Genomic DNA, 18,522 nt, shown 5'->3' with positions numbered 1-18,522 from the left:
ATCGCTCGATTTTTACGATAACATTTAATAGCCAGACCTTTCCTCTTGGCCTCCGACCACATAAAAGGTGCTATAGATACGGCACATGCTTCATATTAAAGCAAATAAAACGTAATGGCAGCGGAACAGCACAGCCCGATCACCATGGCTTATACAAACGCAATTTAGACCTTTGTGTCAGCGAATGCCAGGTATTTTAGGGTAACCTGCAGACTTTTCTGTTTACTCGCCACTCAGTCACCAGGGAAAATGGGTCATTGAGAGCCTCGGATGGAGTGCCGGTCTGCGTTGAACTTTACACTAGAATCACTCCAGTTCCAATGATGTTTGCTTTATCAGAATTGCGCAGTAACCGTTCTGCAAGTGGCTTCAAGAGGTACTTTAAATCATAGCCGGGGTGGGGGGGGGGGGTGTGCATGAGTATATTTTCTTATTGCTTCTTCAAAATCTTATGATAATGCAATCAGACGGTTTACAATTCATACCCCCCGAGGTATTAAAATATTACTCATTGAGCCTGCGAAAAACAAAGGGGGTGTTTTATATCCGACTCATTCTAGAAAGCACAATTCAATTCTCTTTTGTTTAGGAATTTAGCAAATGTTGGATTCTACCAAATCTATATCTGCAGCGAAACTACATCCCAAAAGCAGTATTAACCTGTCTCTGGTGTCTGGTGCGTTGTGTCTACAAGACGTTCGCTAGACAGTAAAGCAGACGGTAATCCACACAGCCCAGCGAAGCGGACCGAGAATAGTTCTTTATCTCTCTGGTTTGAGGTGGCCCTCGTCTCATGTTGTCCCCAAAGATGGACAATTGGGCCATCGCAGAAGGGGGCTCACACTGTTCTCGGGTGAAATCCTCCCTGAACATCTTTTTTGGAACATAGTATTTATCGGTTTGCTTATCACACAGAACATCCTGTTTACAAGCGGGTTGCACCACGTCCGAAACATCCACTTACTGAAAACGTGGGTTTCATCACGCCATCTGAGCAACCGAAATGCTATCTTCTAGTAAGATTGGGACATCTCCAATCCTCGCTGTGGATGAAGTGTGTGTAGATGTGTGTGTGTGTGTGTAATCACTAGTGCCACGCTCTAGACCACAAAACGTTATATAACCCACACATTGATTTCTTTGTCGTAACATATCTGATAGAACGCTGAGACAACCGAGGATTCTGGACAAATATTCAGCAGATAGTCAACAATCCCCAAGGGACCACTATCATGATCCAGGAGGAAGGGGGTAAGAAACCCCGAACCTTCAAACGCAGCTCACTCTTCCAGACGTGGCAGGAATTTACCAGACGTGGAAAGCGATAAGGCCCTCTAACCGATGAACCCCCACACCGACCATAACGCCTCATGTCCGGAAATAGTTACCGGGGTTCACGTTCATGGAATGGGAACCAATTCATAAAGCGCGATGGTGTGACCTGTAAACTCTTGTGTACGGTGGGCTTTAGAACCAGAGTCCCGGCGTCCCCTCAGCTAATCCCTGAGAGGTTAGATGTAGACACTCGCTGGCGGCGTGGCCCATGTGAGTGTTACTCGCTTTAAGAAAAAACGACGAGGTTCATGTTAAATAATATAGTTTGTGCCAGTGCTTAGAGTGTTTGTGTGTATGTGCCTCTGTCTATAGGTGTGTGTGTGGATATATATATAATCTCAGAAAGAAAATATTTAGGTGCCCCACATTAGAAGCGTGACAGCTCATACCTGGCATCGTGCGCTTTAACTAATTTGTCAGGTGTGTTTAATTAACCTCATTCCAGAAGCGAAAATGCCGCATCGTGAAACAGTATTGCGATCTTTCTGAACGCGCAAGCGCTGATGTAATGCCAACCACACCGGGCCGGCTATTCACATTTGTGTCTTCCAGCCGGAGAATACATCTGATCCGCGGCCGCCATTAATCCCCGTTCTCTCTCTGAACGGTCCCCACCTTTGTTGTCCGGCGCCGGCCCCACGCTTCACATCGCTTCTTTCTGTTTACCCCTGAAGTCTCCTAGGAACCTTTATTGTAGCGTCTCCGCATCATGCCCCTTATCAGCGCGACGCGTCTCGCGGAGCTGCTCCTGCGCTAGCGTTACAAGGAGTGCCCGGCAGAGGCCACATGGATTTCTTTAAGTCCTATTTTCACCCGCGAAGAATAGCTCTTTGTTTACTTCTTGAGAGCATGTGGCAACCTGCCCATGTCAATAGTATCCTACATAAATACCTGAGATTGGTATTTATACGATTATTATATAAACACTCCAGATAATGATTCATTGTTGTACTGAAGAACACAGGTACTTTCGGTGAGCATCGTTTTATTTCCTTACCAACGTTTTAACCCCTTACTTTGGACTGACACTCGGTGTGGGGGGGGGGGGTTAAAGATATTTTATACAACAGAGCTGACGTTCTATCTACCAAAGCAGGAGGCCGTTGGTAAATAAACTACCATAAACAGAATATTACAAAATATCACTTTTTTCTTTACAAATAAACTTGGCTGCTTATGATTATTTCAGACGAGAAGCTGCTTTTACGTTTTCCGCGGCTACACATCTTTGCCTTGAAATCCTAATTTCTGGGGCGCGTGTTTTGGAGCGATCATAAATATACTTCGTGGTGTTTTTGTACTTTCACGATTCTTTAACTATTGGCCGATTTGATTTGCATTTGATAAAGAGCGTGTTCTCGTAGCGTGTCGAGGAAGAAAAAGTGCCCGTGTTTCTGAATATATAATGTGCAAAACCTGCCAAGTGTCCATCTTTCAGAAGGACAGTCCCTATTTGAGACCCGAGTCCCTCTGCTCCTGTTCCCCTGTTACTATGTATCTGTGTATGTGTGTATCTGTATGTGTGCCTCGAGGCTCCGCAGCTGAAACCGCCAAGCACATGTGTGTTTAAGCCGAATTCCGTGTGCTTAGAAATGAGGATCAATAACATGCCTTTGCCGTGTGATAAACACCTTACCCAATCGCGCAGCTATTAATAGGTAGATTAACCCCTTCCAACCCCAGCCGCGCCTCTCCAAGGAACAAAATACCACTTTGGCCAAAGGAAACATGGCGTGCCAGTGTCTTGTTGGGGAGTGTAGACTGGGCCAGGCGGTTAGCAATAACCCATTTGACTCTTTTCACAACAATCGGGACCTCCAGCAACGTACGTCATTTGCAACCGCTGGCCTTAAAGTGCCAGAGCCACCAAGTCGTCCCCGGCCCGGCCCCCGATAGTCACAAATTGGCTTGGATTGTGCTTTTATAATAAAATCTACCCGATATTTTCTTGCAGAGACGGTGAGGGCAGTAAGGATGAAGAATCTACATTTGAGGGTCATGTTTTTTTTCCTCAGTTGCTTTTAATTGCGGGGTGGGTCTTATTGTGCATGGTTGTTGTCCAGTTGGTGGCCCAAGGGCCAGATGTGTCCCCCTGACATGTATTTGTCCCTCAGCCTTTCTGTAATACCTGTTGGTTCTATTGCACTGGTCCAGCAATGCCCAGCATGTGCCATGAGCCCTTAAATCATGTAACCCGATCAGCACGCGATTCTCTCCTCCACAATGTCGTGTTTATTCCCAGCGTGCTTCTTGCGAATATTTAATGGCACTTGGTAATTATAGGAGCGGAGACTAATGACTCTGATGATTATATTCGTATATTTAACCTATGTGCTGGTAACAGGCACCATACGCTCGGTGTATATAAGACTCGCAAGATCTGCCATAGGATACGGATGTAACCCATCGGGGGGGCATTTAAACTGCAATCAAACTTCACAACGTGCCAAAAAATGAAATGTTCTTCCCGACCCGCAGCCCAAAATTAGCTAGAAATCCCTCACAAAGCGTTCCTTCCCGGGAAGAAAACAAACATTTGAATAGACAATCCCAATGACAGGACTGCGTGTTGTTTGGTGCTGGAGACATGCTGGAGTCTAGAATACTTGTGGTATCTCTTCTACAACCACAGGCATCCACATAGCATTATTTATGTCCTAGGAGGCGAACATGCGCGGACCTGAAGCCATATATTACCCTAGATGTGCCGGTACCGATACACTCCTCTGCTCTTGGGATTCCTGTGTCTCTCCTTTTTTTGAGTCACCTTATCTTGTGCTCGGGGCAGATCTCGTACAGTAAATGGATCTCGTCAGTTCATCGTGATAAGCCGGCAGACTTGCACAATATGTGCCCAACGGAGCGAGCCAAGTCTCGCGCATTTCAAAAAGCCGCTGACAGCGGGCTGCGTTCCCTCTCTGTGTCCCCTGCCGCAGAAACCGGGTAGCGGAGCGTGGCAGGTACTACTTCGTACACCCCAACTAACGTGAGGGTGACGCAAATTGGCCCTAGCCAGGACCCAAACCACTAAACGTGAACTTTGCCAAAATTACTCTTTGAACTGGAATCCAATCCAATAAAACAGCCAGCCAAAGGACAGACGTTGCCTGAGGCACACCATGCATCTGTATACCACCCAGGTGTCCCTGTTTTGTTTTGGCAGTCCCTGTATGAGTCCTATATCACTGTGTCCCTGCTTCTTCCTGTGATCCACAAGACAGTCTAGGATATACCTTGCACCTCTGAAAGTCAAGGAGTTAATCTATATATCCTGCTCAACATTCAAAGGCTTAACCCTTTACCAGCAAGACTCTGTGTCTGCAGCAAGCTGGGCTCAGACTGGCGTGACCCCAGCGCAAGCAGCGGGTGCAAGGACCCCGTTATCACACGCATGGGGCGGCAGGACCAAAACCAGAGCCAAAGCCCTGTGTGTGCCTTCACGTCGTGACGTATCTGGCCCCGAACACTGCCTGTTCCCACTGCCCGAGGCGCTTTCAGTGTAGACTGAGCCCCAGCCTGTCCAAATATTTAAACACGTGGAGAGATAGCGCAGCAAGGCCAATGAACTGGGAAACGACGCAGTACAGGCCGCGCGCAGCGCATGTCCTCAGATACATCGTGTCACACGCGGTTTGGTATTGGCTGTGTACAGGTGTAGGCTCTGAATGGGAATACTGGGATTACTGATCTTATACTGGGCCATTTAACATGACGCAGGAGGACCACCATTACACAGGGCAGCCATTAAATCGCTCCCGCAGAACCTCTTTAGTAAATCGAGACCCCGAATTATAGCCTTAGATCCTACGAGGCTAGCAAAGTGCGTGAAGTCTGAGGCACCGTACAGCATCCATGGCATTTTAAGACACGCGCTCGTAATATATTTACGCAAATTACAAAGTCTAGGTCGGTATGTGAAGAATGCACAGCGTGCACCGCGCTGAGCCGGGGAGGAATTATTCCTGTGTGCAGTTCTATACGTCTGGGTGTCTCTTAAAAACAGCAGGTTCTGCAGCTTCTAACCCCCCTGTGCGGCCTGCCCAGATACAACAAGGCATCCCGAGGAGCCCAGATCCCCGACTCCATCAGTACTTACCATTAGACTGTTATTACATAGTCCCCGGCGCGGTTTACCAACATGTGGACCCTTTATCTACACAGTTACAGTAACGCATGTACCATACCCCATGTTTACTGCCGTGTTCTGACTCCCAGCATCAGCGTCTTTAACCCTTTGACCCCAAGATTGCCCCCCCCCCCACCTTGCTCTGTTGGTGCCGTTGAAGCCTCTCTGGCGGGGTGTGAAGCACTTTATGTCCGAATTCGTTATGATTCATCCGGAGCAATAATCCAAGATTTGTTTAATTGCAACAAATCTGTCAAGGCGGATAACGTGGAGATTTTAGTACTTTTTTTTGTGTTTTTTAGAGGATGTGCACTAAAGTACACAATGAGATATAAAAGCATTCTTTAGTGTGACTGGGTGCGGTAACCCTGTCAGACCGAGCGAGTGTCAGAGAGGAGAGGGCTGGACCCACAACCACGTTCAAGTCGCTTCATGCCACAGGTTTCTGTAATATTTTGCTGGATTTGGGTGTTTTTTTTTCCTCCGTAGAAATATGTAAGTACCTGGGGACTTTCTAAATGAAGCGACCCTGCGAGTGCCCGTAGTATTAACCCTTTCGTGATACGCTGTGAAGATTCTAAAGCGTTATCAGTGGTGGCCCTACTAAACGTCGCCATAGAGCCTCCTAATTGAGTTACCTTTTATACATGCCATCCAGTCCATATAAAATAAGAATGTATGTGTGTACATGGTCTGAACGTAAGATAAAACAGGATGGAAGGCCACCACAATGTGTCCACAGGAGAACTTCTCCATCTTCTAAGGTGAGACTTCATAGGTGAGATGATGAACCCTATAGTTATCTCCAAGAGTGAAATATCGATATCCAGGTCATTTTCAAATGATCCATTTATACATTATCAGCGGCTATAAGAGCTAAATATGTACGTAGGAGACATACAGTATATATGTGAAGCTGAAGTACATTCCACTAAGGGCCTCGGGAACCTTGGACAGCTACCCATGTAGTGGAATGATCTGCTGACGGAGCCAGGAATGCATGAGAAGGAATCTTTAACATAACATGACCCTGGCCGACTGACACCAACCATAGTCTTAAAGATCCCATTGTGTGGTTTCAGAGGCCAGATAACCGAGTATGATTTGGCATTGTTCTGGATCCGTGGTCTCGTGCAAAGACCACTAACAAACCTTGCAGTAATCGGCGACATTGAATAACGTCCCAGCGGAGTTTGTCCACTTCCTTCTCCGTCTGGGAAGCCACCTCAGCTCCTCTATTCCACAGCAAACGATAACAAGCCCTGGCTTTACCACCCACCAAAAACACACAATAAGAATACTGGAAATGGCTAAAACCAGCCCAGCCATTAAATTTAGATTCATGGGGTTTTTTTTTGTTTGTCCCCCCCCCCCAAATAAAAATAATGACCAGGGGTGCTGTATCCCGCGAGCCGCGGTGGATCTGGGGTAGGTTCTGGATCCCCGCAGGAAATTCCCTCTTTTACGGCTGGGACATGAGTTTGGTGATTTAGGCGGCATTAGGAGGATGAGCAGTTCTTGTGATGCAGACTGTATCCCGTAATCCCGGATTTTCTCATTTGTTCTGAATCATTGTCAGATTCGAGCTTCTTTTGTGTGCATAAACATTCACTCGCTTTAAAGGAAAGCCGAGGTTAAACCCTGTCTCTCCTCGCAGAAAAAAATATATGTGAAATCCTCCAAGTTCACGATATTTAACAGCTTCCCAGAAAGCCGCGTTTATTTCTCGTGGTTTATGGTTATTTTAGCCCAGCGTCGAATGAAGCACCATGTTGTTGGTCTGACCCGTTTGGGATGACTGTTCAACTGAGGCTGTCAATGAAACAATCATTTGAAGATACCTGAAAGGACACATTGTCTCCACTCGATAAATCCTCTTATTTGACAAACAATGGATTTGCTGTGTGTGTCACGGCTCGGATCTTATAAATCACTTAATGTCCCAGCCATAAGCGGTGCCAAAAGGAAAGGTTTTTTACCTTTTCCGTTATATCAGAAGCCAGCGGTATTTTGTCCTGTTTGTGATGTGTCACAAAGTTCCACATTGGCCACAATTGTTGTAGGTGGCATCTAGATACTGTGTTTAGAGCGGCGTATTTGTTACCCTAGAATGTTGGGTTTTTAAGCATTTGGACCTAGTTGAACCCCATGTCCTGACCCTAAAGGTTTATACAGAAGCTCTCTGCAAGAGAGAGGGCCGATCTGTAGCCTGAGGCTTTTACAGTAGAACATTAGAAACGAAAGATTATTGGCTAACTGACAAACCCTCAAGACTATCTAGGGCTCTTCTTCAGGCATATTATACCTGGATGGTCTCTAAAAAATTGCAATCCATTGTACGCCCGTTAGCCGATAAAGGTATCATCTTTACCACGTTTACTTTCCATCTTTCTATGGCCAACATGGTACAACTCTCTATAGTAGAACATCGAAGGACACCTTGGCCACCACAGAGACCTGCAGGTGGACTTATCAGTTATACCCATCTAGGAGCCCATAAAAACACATGGCCATGTGAAGCCTAGAGACTCATAAATGTTTTCCCTGAGAAGGAATATTCTTATTGTGTGTTCTTTGCTTAGTGAGCGCCGCCTCTGTCAAAGTACACAAGACGTCTTCAGCAGGTTCAGTCGTTTTCCAGGGGTTTGGGACTTTTAAAACAAGTGCCGTTACAAGGAGTTTCTAACCGCCGTGCCTTGGGAAGGGCGTCAGTGTTGAGGAATAAATGAAGCTAGGCTGTTATTGTTACTATCCGATGGGATTCTTTTGTGCGGGGTATGTGTTCTCACAATCGCAGGAGTGTCCCGATTTCCTGGTTTAGGCGACAGCGATGGGGAGGACATGCCGTCCTACAAACTGTCAGCAGACCCAGAGCCATTTGCCAAGATGCACTAAGACGCTTTTCATTGGTTTGAGATCTCTGAGATCCGCCAAAGTCGCTAAAGACTCCTCGGCAAATAGACCCCTAAAAGTGCAAACACAGGTCTCCAAGCACAAAGCCCGTAAAAACGTGGGAATTAAGCCTGTGGGTACAAACCTGAGCCTAGAGCAGCGTGGACGGATCGGTACAAGGAAAGATGCTACAACATAAGCGCTTAAAGAAAACATCCAATAAAACAACAGGGGGGGAATCGATACATTTATTTATAAACTAGCGACGTATCTTTGAATGGATTTCTTTCTTGGTCTGTCCAATGGCATCTTTTTTAATTTAGAATAAGGCAATGTATGAGTGATTGACACTACATATCAATCACAGCACAACATATCTCGTGTATTACGATTGATACTCCGTCCGTGCGTGTGAGGAATGACGAAGGTACGGCGTAGGAATTAGTCATACACAGGAATCCTTCTGACATAATATCATTTATTTTAGATGATCTCCAGTAAACATTCGGTATATATATATATATATATATATATATGTATAGAATCTTCTGTATTGATATAGAGGCCTGAGGGGGTCTTATCTCCTGGTGCACCCCCCAAATGTTTGCCCCCCAGGAAGGAATGAAGCCATGAATGTAGAATTCCCGATAGGAAAAAAAAATCATTTCTGCACATTCCGTACGTATGATTTGCAGCACAATACAGAACTTGCATAACAAAATAAAGCAGTTAAAATATTTTTTTATTTCTTAGAAAATAACTATTTGAAAAAAAACTACGTAGTATTCGATAAAACAGAAAATCAGCATTTATATATTGCACTGACTTTGTTTTTTATAAAACAAGACAATCACTAAAGCATTTGCCCTTATATAACCTCGTGGCCACTTATGACCCCATCTTCCTGATTGTTGAGTTCTTCTTTTTTTTTTTTTCTTCTAAAATCTTTGTAAAAAAAAAAAAAAGACTGTTTTGCAGGAATCAGGAGACCCGGCAACATACCGCTCATATTTAATGATTTATTGTTCTGTTAAAAATGAAATTGGATATTCCTGTTCTTTAGGTCCTCTCCCCCTCGTGTATCTGGGTACGATACATCGCCCCCTACGTTTCAGAGCTGGTGGCGGAGTTTGCCGGAGTCTGCCGCGGTCTGCGTCTGCCGACCCCTCCTGGGTTTGCCAGCATTGTAAGTTCAGCTAACTTGCATATTTTGGATTCTGGAGACGGTGAATGAATGACCACTCAGCCTTCTTACAGTAGAGCTGTGTTGTATTTCCCATTAATCATTAACACGTTGTAAATGGACTTTTGCCTCAGTCTCCCCCTCTTGTTTAAACAAATATACTTTTCTTTAAACTGTTACATACCAGTTTGTGGCACGGCCAGGCTTGGCCTGTTCATGGTGGCTCCGGTCTTGGCCGGAACCTCGACTCAGACCCGTGTCCTGCGTAAACCAAGAAAATGGCGGTTAAAAGGAGAAAATCTGGAATAACCCTCTACTTAGTATTAGTTCCTAAAAATAACATTTTTTTTTTAGTTTCTATTGTATATAATATTTAATATTATATATATCCTTTCGAACTTTATGTTTTATATACAAACATAAGTTGCACATGAAAGCTACAACACTGGCCGTTACATCGCTGAAAGTGTAACTTTCCATACATAACAGTAGCCGAGAGAAATGTAACAATAAGAGCAAAAGTCGAACCGGAAAATACAGATAGCGATATGTAACAGCAGTATGTTCTAGCTATATGCTGCCCAGTACATGCGAGGATCTGATCGAGGGGAAGAGAAGAGGAGTGGAGGGAAAGGAGGAGAAGGGGAGAGAGACCAAGAAAGTATGCAGCACGGAAAGGGTTACCGCCTTATGTGGGATGAACACTAAATGTTACGATCCGGTCTATAACTTAGATGAGCAATTGTGGGTTGTAGAGCAGTGTGTGAGACATTTTATGGAAAGAGTTTCGGGTGTCGTGTAATAGCGCAGTTGGTCGCTCCATCTCCCTGGTCTTTGATCGGAGGAACAGAGGGGGTTCATGCAATGTTCCATTGGGCCGCTATCGCTGGTCCGGTGGCTGCAGCCATTCCAGCTACTAGCTGGCTCTCTCGTAGAGTGGCGGTGAGAGTAGGAAGGGGTCCAGGGGTCTAGTGGGACCGGTTTATTTATCAAGTTCCTAATCAAGCCTTGGATTTGCGTCCATAGAGGAGAGAGTTTATGGCTCGTCCATCGGTCAGGCAGAATTCAGTTGCTACGTCAGAACTCTGGCTTGGCTTTAGTTTATTCTGTTGCCTGTTACTATCAACTCATCATAACCGTGAGTCACATTATATCAGTTACTCAGTAAACGAAAGATTGTGTGTTTGCTGGTGGAGGATCAGATTATTCATATAGATAGGGGTAATTAATGTATTAATTACAGTCTTCTCAGGAGTACATTATGTCACTTCATACTCTGCTGCCGAGGGTTGGGTGTTCTGGCCGACAGACTTGCTTTTCCTGTTTTTTCAGTCTCGTCTGTAAATCTCACTTTTTTTTTGTGTGCGTGCAGAACATTCACATCATTGTGAGGAGCAAAGTGTGTTTATCTGAATGTGATTTAGGGGTCGTCGTCGTGCGGTTTCCCCGCTTACGTTAGGGGCGCTAACGGCTTAGTGGGAAGGTTAGTGAAGCCACCTAATAAACACGTGATCGGTCTCCTGGTAGCGTGTGAAACCTATCATCCTGACCGCTGCTGTGACTTTCCTCTTTATGCTTATGGAGTTGTCTCAGCCGATGATTCCAAAGTATTGCCAAGGAATGCCCTGAACGTCTTAAAACTTTTATAAACAAACCTTTTATTTTTAAAGTCTAACTGTCCCAAACTTGCTGCTTCTGAGCAAATCAAACTTTTGTGAGCCCATGTCATGCACGTGGTAGTTACACGGGGAACACGATACATATTATATATATAGATATGGGGTAAAGTATATATATATATAATGGTAGTAGTGCAGGAATTCGATCTCCCGCTGGCTGTATGTGAATGTAAATTCAGCACCACAGGTGTTCAGTGTCCTCCTAGAGATTAGTTTAAGAGATTATCCTAATCTCGATGTGTCTGTAACCTTCACCCAACCCAAAGCCTACACTGAAGAAGGCGCATCGAAGTGGGTACAGGTGCCGGCCAACAGGTGCCAGTCTGGGAAACGGCACCGGTCTTTGTGACGTGCTTTCTAAGGGACCCCAAATGGCTTAAGAGAACTAACACATGGGGTATACGCCACGAGGGGGCAAACCATGGCCATCCTTGCTGCACCTGCCAGAGGTCTCTATATTGCGCACTATAGACGTCTTGGCCATAATGACTTCCCTGTAGTCAGAGGCAGCTGACTTTGTGGACCTCTAGAAGTCATTACTTAATTCTTCCTGCGGTTCAATGTTCTTTATCGGCACGAAGGCCCCAAAAAATAAAGGGATATCAACATCTCGCACCTTCAGAGATTGCGTGTTCAGTGAAGACCTCCTTTGTTACATAGAATTCTAGACTTGTGGTTATGCTTTTCATTCACATGGACACGTCATTCTCACACTCTTTTAGTCTTCTGGTAACTCGGATGCAAAAAGGAAGAGGATCGAGTAGAAAGTACAAATTGCCAAAGTGTTTCCTGTACAATGATGAGAAATATTGGCTAAGCGGAGATCGGTGTGTTAATGTAACGGGAGGGAAGCGCTTCCTCGTGCAAAGCTTTTTGTGGATGGTACGGTGTAGTATGTGCCCGTAAGAGGCAGAGACCCTGGACGTTGCCTCGCTGTGTGTCTTGAGTGTTTATTAATCATAAAGAGAAAGAGGAACGGGCAGCCTTTGCTCTAATTAAAGTGTTTGCACTGCACACAGAGATACGGCTCTAAACGTGTCCGACTCCAGGCATTGTACGTTTTATGGGACCAAAACAAGTCGTGTAGGTTTGATGGTAAACGGCTTTTGTGTTCCTGCCAGTTTTGGGGAGCTTTAGGAGAGAATCAGACAAACTAAATGCAGATATTTGGAACCTTAAACATTAGCAAGAGAGCAGATTGTATCATTTTTGTTCTATGCGTCTCTGCAACAAGCATCTCTCTGTCTGGAACGACGACTCCCATTATCCTTCTCCAGGGGCTTGCGGAACCAGTTGGTTAAATCCAGCGGTGAGGACCATCTCCTCCAGCCTTGTGTTATTAGAGATGTTCACCAGTGGCTCGTGTCCAATGTGTGAAGCTACTTTAGCCAGAATATCTTAATCCGCTCAAATTACCAGATTATTTACAACAAATGATGGAATGCCAGCCTTTCTAGAGCCAGGCCACGCACAAGGCGACCTAGGCACCTGCCTATTGCCCACAGTGCCCGGTAGGAGGAAACAGGCCCATACGTGTGTAATATGTATATTTTTTAATGGTTGCCTGAAAGATATCATCGCTATTGTTCTTGTAAGGGGTCTGGACCGATAACTCTGGCAAATTGTGTGTGTGAGTGATCCGCTGCCGGCGCGGCCACAGACTCCAACTCAGCCTAGGAGCAGGTGCTTGACTGCTGGAGTCTCATGCGGCAGGGATAAATCGTAAACAATCAAATGTCATAATAATATCAACGTCCCGACAACAAGCTGTACGTCCGCAGCATTACCATACTTTAATAATAACCATTTATTTACTTGTTTAGTGGGTTGTTGTAAATAATTGTTACTAGGCCAGTTTTATCTTTATTAATACAATCAAAGTTAGACTAATCGGCGCCCTTTTATAAGAGCTGCTAAAGTCATACTTGATTCTCCGCTTTAAGACAGGTATAGGTTTCTCAACTTCTGTCTCGTTCTCCCTCAACGCCTGAATAGAGTGCAAGCTCACTAGAACAGGGCCCTAGTAACGGTTGTCGTTGTTATAGTCCGTCTGTTATTGTTGGCTGTTAACACCGATTCTATACCATGAGAATGTGATGCTTTACAAAGTGTCTTCAGAGGAAGCAGGAATAACACGAGATCACATATGGATGTACCGAGAGACGGACGGAACCCGTCGTAGGGAACCCGGCCAAATCAAGGCTTCTAGAGCCTTCTGATGTATGCATTTATACTCATACTAACACTACTACATATACTAATACTACCAGTAATACTTCCGACTACTGAATGGACACTGGTTAATACTAAAAGGCACCCTCCACTTCATCCCGTGCCGCAGTCAGACGGTCATATTATTGTTTTTAATAATTATTTATGTATTATTGTATGTTTGGACTATATAGTTTCTTGTAGGATACTATTTTGGCTATTGCCCGGGCCGTAGGACTATTTGCTCCCCGTTGCCTCTTGCCATCCCCCCACAGATTCTTAAATGTATACAAAAAATGTCGGGGTTCGCCCGGCGGAAGCCATTGGTTGTGCCCAGCTCATCCTCTGGGGCTTAATTAACGTGGGTATCACTGATTGGAACATTTAGATGGTCCTTTGTAAATGCAACCATCCCCATCCACTATATTCCTTGCGTACCTATACGTTCCCTAAAAATATAATTTCTGGGCTCCTGCTTTAATGCTTTCCTGTTTTAGCCATATGGTTTTATTACTGATTTAATACCCCCCCCCCAACATGGTACTCGTTATGCACTAAAAATATATATAATATGGACAAAATATGTATCCTCCGACGTCCCATCATCCCTACTGATCCGTGTTGAATGAAGTATTCGTCCCGAGCTCATAACAGAGTTTGAAATTAAAATTGACCACGTAACCGCGTAATTTTTTTTTTATTCCTCCCCCACAAATAAATATCAAGAGACAGAACCATTAGTAATGATAGTGTATATCCTTTATTTTATGTTGAACATAAAAACTTAGATATGCAGAGGTGTTTCAAAATTATCAATTAATAAGAAATATGTGAATATTTTCAATAAAAATTTTAACGCATATATTTTGTGCACATTTTTTTCCCTTGTTTTTGGCAATAATTTAGCAGTTGGAAGCATTCGATGTAAAAGTATATATTTTTTATATTAACTTTGTTATTTGGTCCTACATCTCACTGGAAAAGAAAATGTTAAGTTACCATCTTCGCTGGTGATTGGCTATGTTTTAAATTGGTCAGCGGAATCACCTTCGATGGGTTATAGTCCATTCTTTTCCCACATCTAAGCCTTGTGTGCTCCCTGCCATACTGCCGAGAATTTATCAGGAGGAAAACAAACAAGCTTATGGTTTAATGGCAAGAATACGTGCAACAGAAATGTGTAATGCCATAAAAATATGAGCAGACTTCTTGGTCCGGGACTCAAGTGGTCCATGTATTTAAAAAAAAAAAAAAAAAAAAAGGACATATTTACACCGCTTTACAGACAAGACACAAAAAGCATAACAGTTTACCAGCGATAGCAGCTGCTTCATGTTCTTCAATGTTCCAACTGCTACGAGCTTCCCATATAACATTTTAAAAGGCACTTATATTTTATATTCCCTTATGTTCCTGCTATCCCGAGAAAGGCCGCATCCTGGAATTATTGTGTCCATCATGTGCTTAAATAATTGGCTTTGGTTTATTATATATATATATATATATAACCAACCAAATATATATCATGCGGCACAAGTGAGCCTTACCAAGACATTGCAAAAATATACTCAGAATAGTTCTGAACAGAGTGGCCGAAGTCTCCTTTTCTATATATATGACATTATAATATGGGGACACCTATAGGGGGTCCTATTCTACAGATACAAAGTTTCCTGTTAACCAAAGTCCAGGCTGACAGGTACTAGGGGGAGCGCGCCAGTACCCCAAAATCCAGCTGCCCAAAATACTGAGAAATGATCCGTGCTGCAGCATGGGACGGCCAACCGCGGCCACTCGAAGCACTCTTCATGTTCTTAAGGCACGTTAAAGATTAAAGTGTATACATTGTAATCATTTTACACTCCTGAAGGCCACTTTAAAGGAAATCAAGCTAAGATACTATATAGCTGAACCATTTGACAGCCAGAAGCCACACAGCCTCTCTCTAGCAACTAAGAGGTTAATAAGCATCTGTTCTAAGAATGTATTACCCTGTAACTCTTAAGGCACAAATACTTGGCAGCCCACCACACAGTTACCTTTTATAAATGAGGATGTCACATTATCAGTAATTATATTAAAGCATTATTTTTTATCAGAGTACACAAAATAGACAAAAATGTATAAGACTACAGAATGTCTCATGTATGGAGGTGGGGGGACCTCTCATTTAGACTATTCCTTGATAGCACCACCTTTAAGGAAAAGTACAACAGCTGCCTGGCTGAAACATTTCTACTCTGCAGGTCTGGGGTGAAGCTTTTCTCACCAGAATTAAGAGTCTGGGGGGGGGGGGGTGCTGGAATCCAAGACATACTTTATGAGATAAGGGGGTCGTTTGGTCTTCTTCACATTAAGTTCCAAGTCTTTTCTAAAAGAAAAAGAGAGAAGTGTCCTTGGCACTTGGCACAAGTCTTAGATCCAATGGCACACAGTCTGTAGGGATTGCTGGCTCTGGGAGCTCATGCACAGTTGCCCATGACTTTGACCAGGGAGTTCTCTGGCAGCTGTCTGAAGATGCCCCTGAGGGTCTCCAGCTCCCTGCTCAGCTGCTCCACTCTCTTCCTCAGCTTCTCATTGTCAGAAGACAGCTCCATCACCTTCTGCTGGGTCTCAGCATTACGGATCTTGGCTTTATCCCTGCTTTTCCTCACTGCTATGTTGTTCCTCTCCCTCCTCACCCTGTACTCGGTGCTGGTCTTGTCCACCCACTTCTTGGACTTGCCCCTGCTCTCCGAGGACGTAGAAGATGCCGATGAGGACATGCTCTTGGCCGCAGATGCATGCAGGTGGTGAGGGTGGTGATGAGGGTGATTTGGGTGGTGGTGAGGGCTTGGCACAGGGGTGGGTGGTGGCGTTGGGTGGCTAGCCTGCAGGTGCATGGTGGTCTGGGCACAGTGGGCCACCTGGTACTGCAGGTGGGGTGGGTGCTGCTGGCCGTGGTGGGGGTACAGGGCAGCCAGGGAGGCTCTGCCGGGTTCGTCCTCTTCCCTGGGCTCCTGCTTGATCACAAGAGGTCTGAGGCTGGTGTCCTGCTTGTTGTCCAGGTAGGTGGCCATGCAGCCATACATGGGGTGCCCTGCTGCTCCCTGGTACTCTGCCACCTTGGCTCTGTCCTGCTTGCTGTTGTGGAGGAGGTCTGCTAGGAACTCGTCGTTGAAGGCTGCGGGGTCTATGTAGGCGCTGATATCTATGGAGTTCTCGTTCTCGCACAGTCCGTGGAGCTCTCCGCCGCTGGGGGGCTCCCTGTAACCGTACGCACCGTGCTGGCTCTGGGGCTGCACACTCATGGACGGCCGGCAGTCGACCTCGTAGAAGTTAGCCAGCTCCATGGAGCTCCTATAGCCAGCCCAGCATGGTGAGGAGCTCCGGGAATCCAGGATGAGCTCAGGCTGCCTGCTGACCCGTGCCTGCTGACCCGTGCCTGCTGATCCTTGCTTGCTTTCTGATGCTGCCTCCTGACAAGTGCTTGCTGCTGCTGAGCAGTGCCTGATGATCACTGCTTGCTGCTGTCTCCCGGCCAGTGCCTGTTTGCTACTGTCCAGTGATTGGTTGCTTGCTGCTGGCCAGTGTCTGCTGTCACTCCGCTGCAGGTCAATGTGTGTCTGCTGGAGACAGCTGCGACTGCCCGGTTTATATATAGCGCCGCACAGGCTGCGCAGCGCCCCTACCGGCCAGCCGCGGCACTGCACACTCCCAGTCTGCACGGAGCCGTGTGCGCTGGAGCTGCCCTGGCAGCCGGTGCTACAAACAATATATACTATACAGAGTCCTGTGAGCTTCCTAGACTCCTCAACTAAAATGCACTTTATCTGAACGAGAATTACTAAAAAATACTCTGCTGCACTCTAAAAAATCCTAAAGTACGCTGCTGGACTCTAAAAATTACTTAAATACCCCACTGAAGTGATCTGCTTTGACAGCTTCTGTTTACATGTTCCATGCTTTCAATGCACTTTGTAAGGATGTAACAGGAAATGGAATTGCAGAACAGGGCTGTCACATACGTGTTCTGTGTGATGCCTCTCGCCCTGCGGGTCTGTAGACAGACGCTCACACACGTGTGTTTAATGTATGTTTGTAAATATATAATATTTGTGTTTTTAGAACACTTAACACGTTCTGTTTTTGTTTGTAGAAGGATGTTTTGTCTCTGTAAACCTCGTTGTCTAAACAGTTTCAGTTATTATTTTTTAACCCCAAATACCCGCTGTCGTAATAGATGATTATAAGATGCCGAGAGCATGGAAATGTAACAGCGCTACGTATGTACTGGCGCCACAGAAATCAATGGAATGTTTTGATTCCTATCATCCTCAGCCGTTAATCCCATTGGATCGGCACTAAAAACAAACATGGCTTCCCCACCCCCAGAGCTATTTAAAGAAGATCTAAACAGGCTGCTATGATTTTCCAGGTTGTGAAATCCCCCAAATATTGTAGTGCAGCCATCGCGGATATGGGTGAAGCGTTCCTTTCTTTAATTAAACGCCATGTGGAGTTTGTCTGTCCGGCTGCGGTTTTCAGATACCTGCCACTGTGTTTAACCTCTATTAAAAAAAGTTACGCCTTCGCCGGGTTAGTCAGAGTGTCACATGTGACATCTAACAAGCGATGTAATAGAAGGGGTCGGCGTGGATGGCACGCATGGAAGGGGTATTTCTCTTTGCCCTATTTGCGTATTTGCTGTAAAAGCCCCCTAACCGTGGAACCGGCTATTAATTTACACTCGGCAGGGTAAACATCTTTTGTCTGCATGTCGCTCCCACACCCAATCGATGAAAAGATAATTCTCGCTAAGTATGAGCGAGGCTGGGTGAACAGACACATGCCTCGCAGCCTCCGGGAGAGGCCGTCTGTAGAAAGGAATTTATTTGTGTTCCAGGTCTGCCAAAAATAGATTTTAATTTGTTGAAGCGACAATATTTGGGAAGGAATAAAAAGGAAGATCTGTAGGTCACCAGCCGGGGGCGGTTACAAAGGGTTAAACGGCCTACTGTTTAGCGCGGCTTTGTTGGAACTAAAATCTTCCGTCGATTCTCTCTTGGCTTTGATACGATTGAGAGCCAGACGAGGGATGCGTTCCGGGTCACACT

The 18,522-nt window shown here is 45.2% G+C and overlaps 1 protein-coding gene across 1 annotated transcript; it reads right to left on the bottom strand.

The window, feature by feature from the left end:
- Positions 1 to 15,888: 15,888 nt before the first annotated feature.
- Positions 15,889 to 16,758, bottom strand: CEBPA (CCAAT enhancer binding protein alpha). Its single transcript, XM_089486425.1, has one exon. The coding sequence runs from the start codon at positions 16,756 to 16,758 to the stop codon at positions 15,889 to 15,891; it is 870 nt and encodes a 289-aa protein (XP_089342551.1).
- Between the last annotated feature and the right edge of the window lie 1,764 nt (positions 16,759 to 18,522).

The sequence above is a fragment of the Sceloporus occidentalis genome, unplaced genomic scaffold, assembly GCF_023333645.1.
Source record: "Sceloporus occidentalis isolate IW3139 unplaced genomic scaffold, rSceOcc1.0.p SCAF_29, whole genome shotgun sequence".
Lineage (NCBI taxonomy): Eukaryota > Metazoa > Chordata > Lepidosauria > Squamata > Phrynosomatidae > Sceloporus > Sceloporus occidentalis.
Note: the sequence above shows the minus strand (reverse complement) of the source record. Positions and strands in the feature narration are given on the sequence as shown.

Excerpts from the sequence above, each read along its gene's own strand:
- CEBPA (XM_089486425.1), bottom strand. The coding sequence starts at position 16,758 with ATGGAGCTGGCTAACTTCTACGAGGTCGACTGCCGGCCGTCCATGAGT.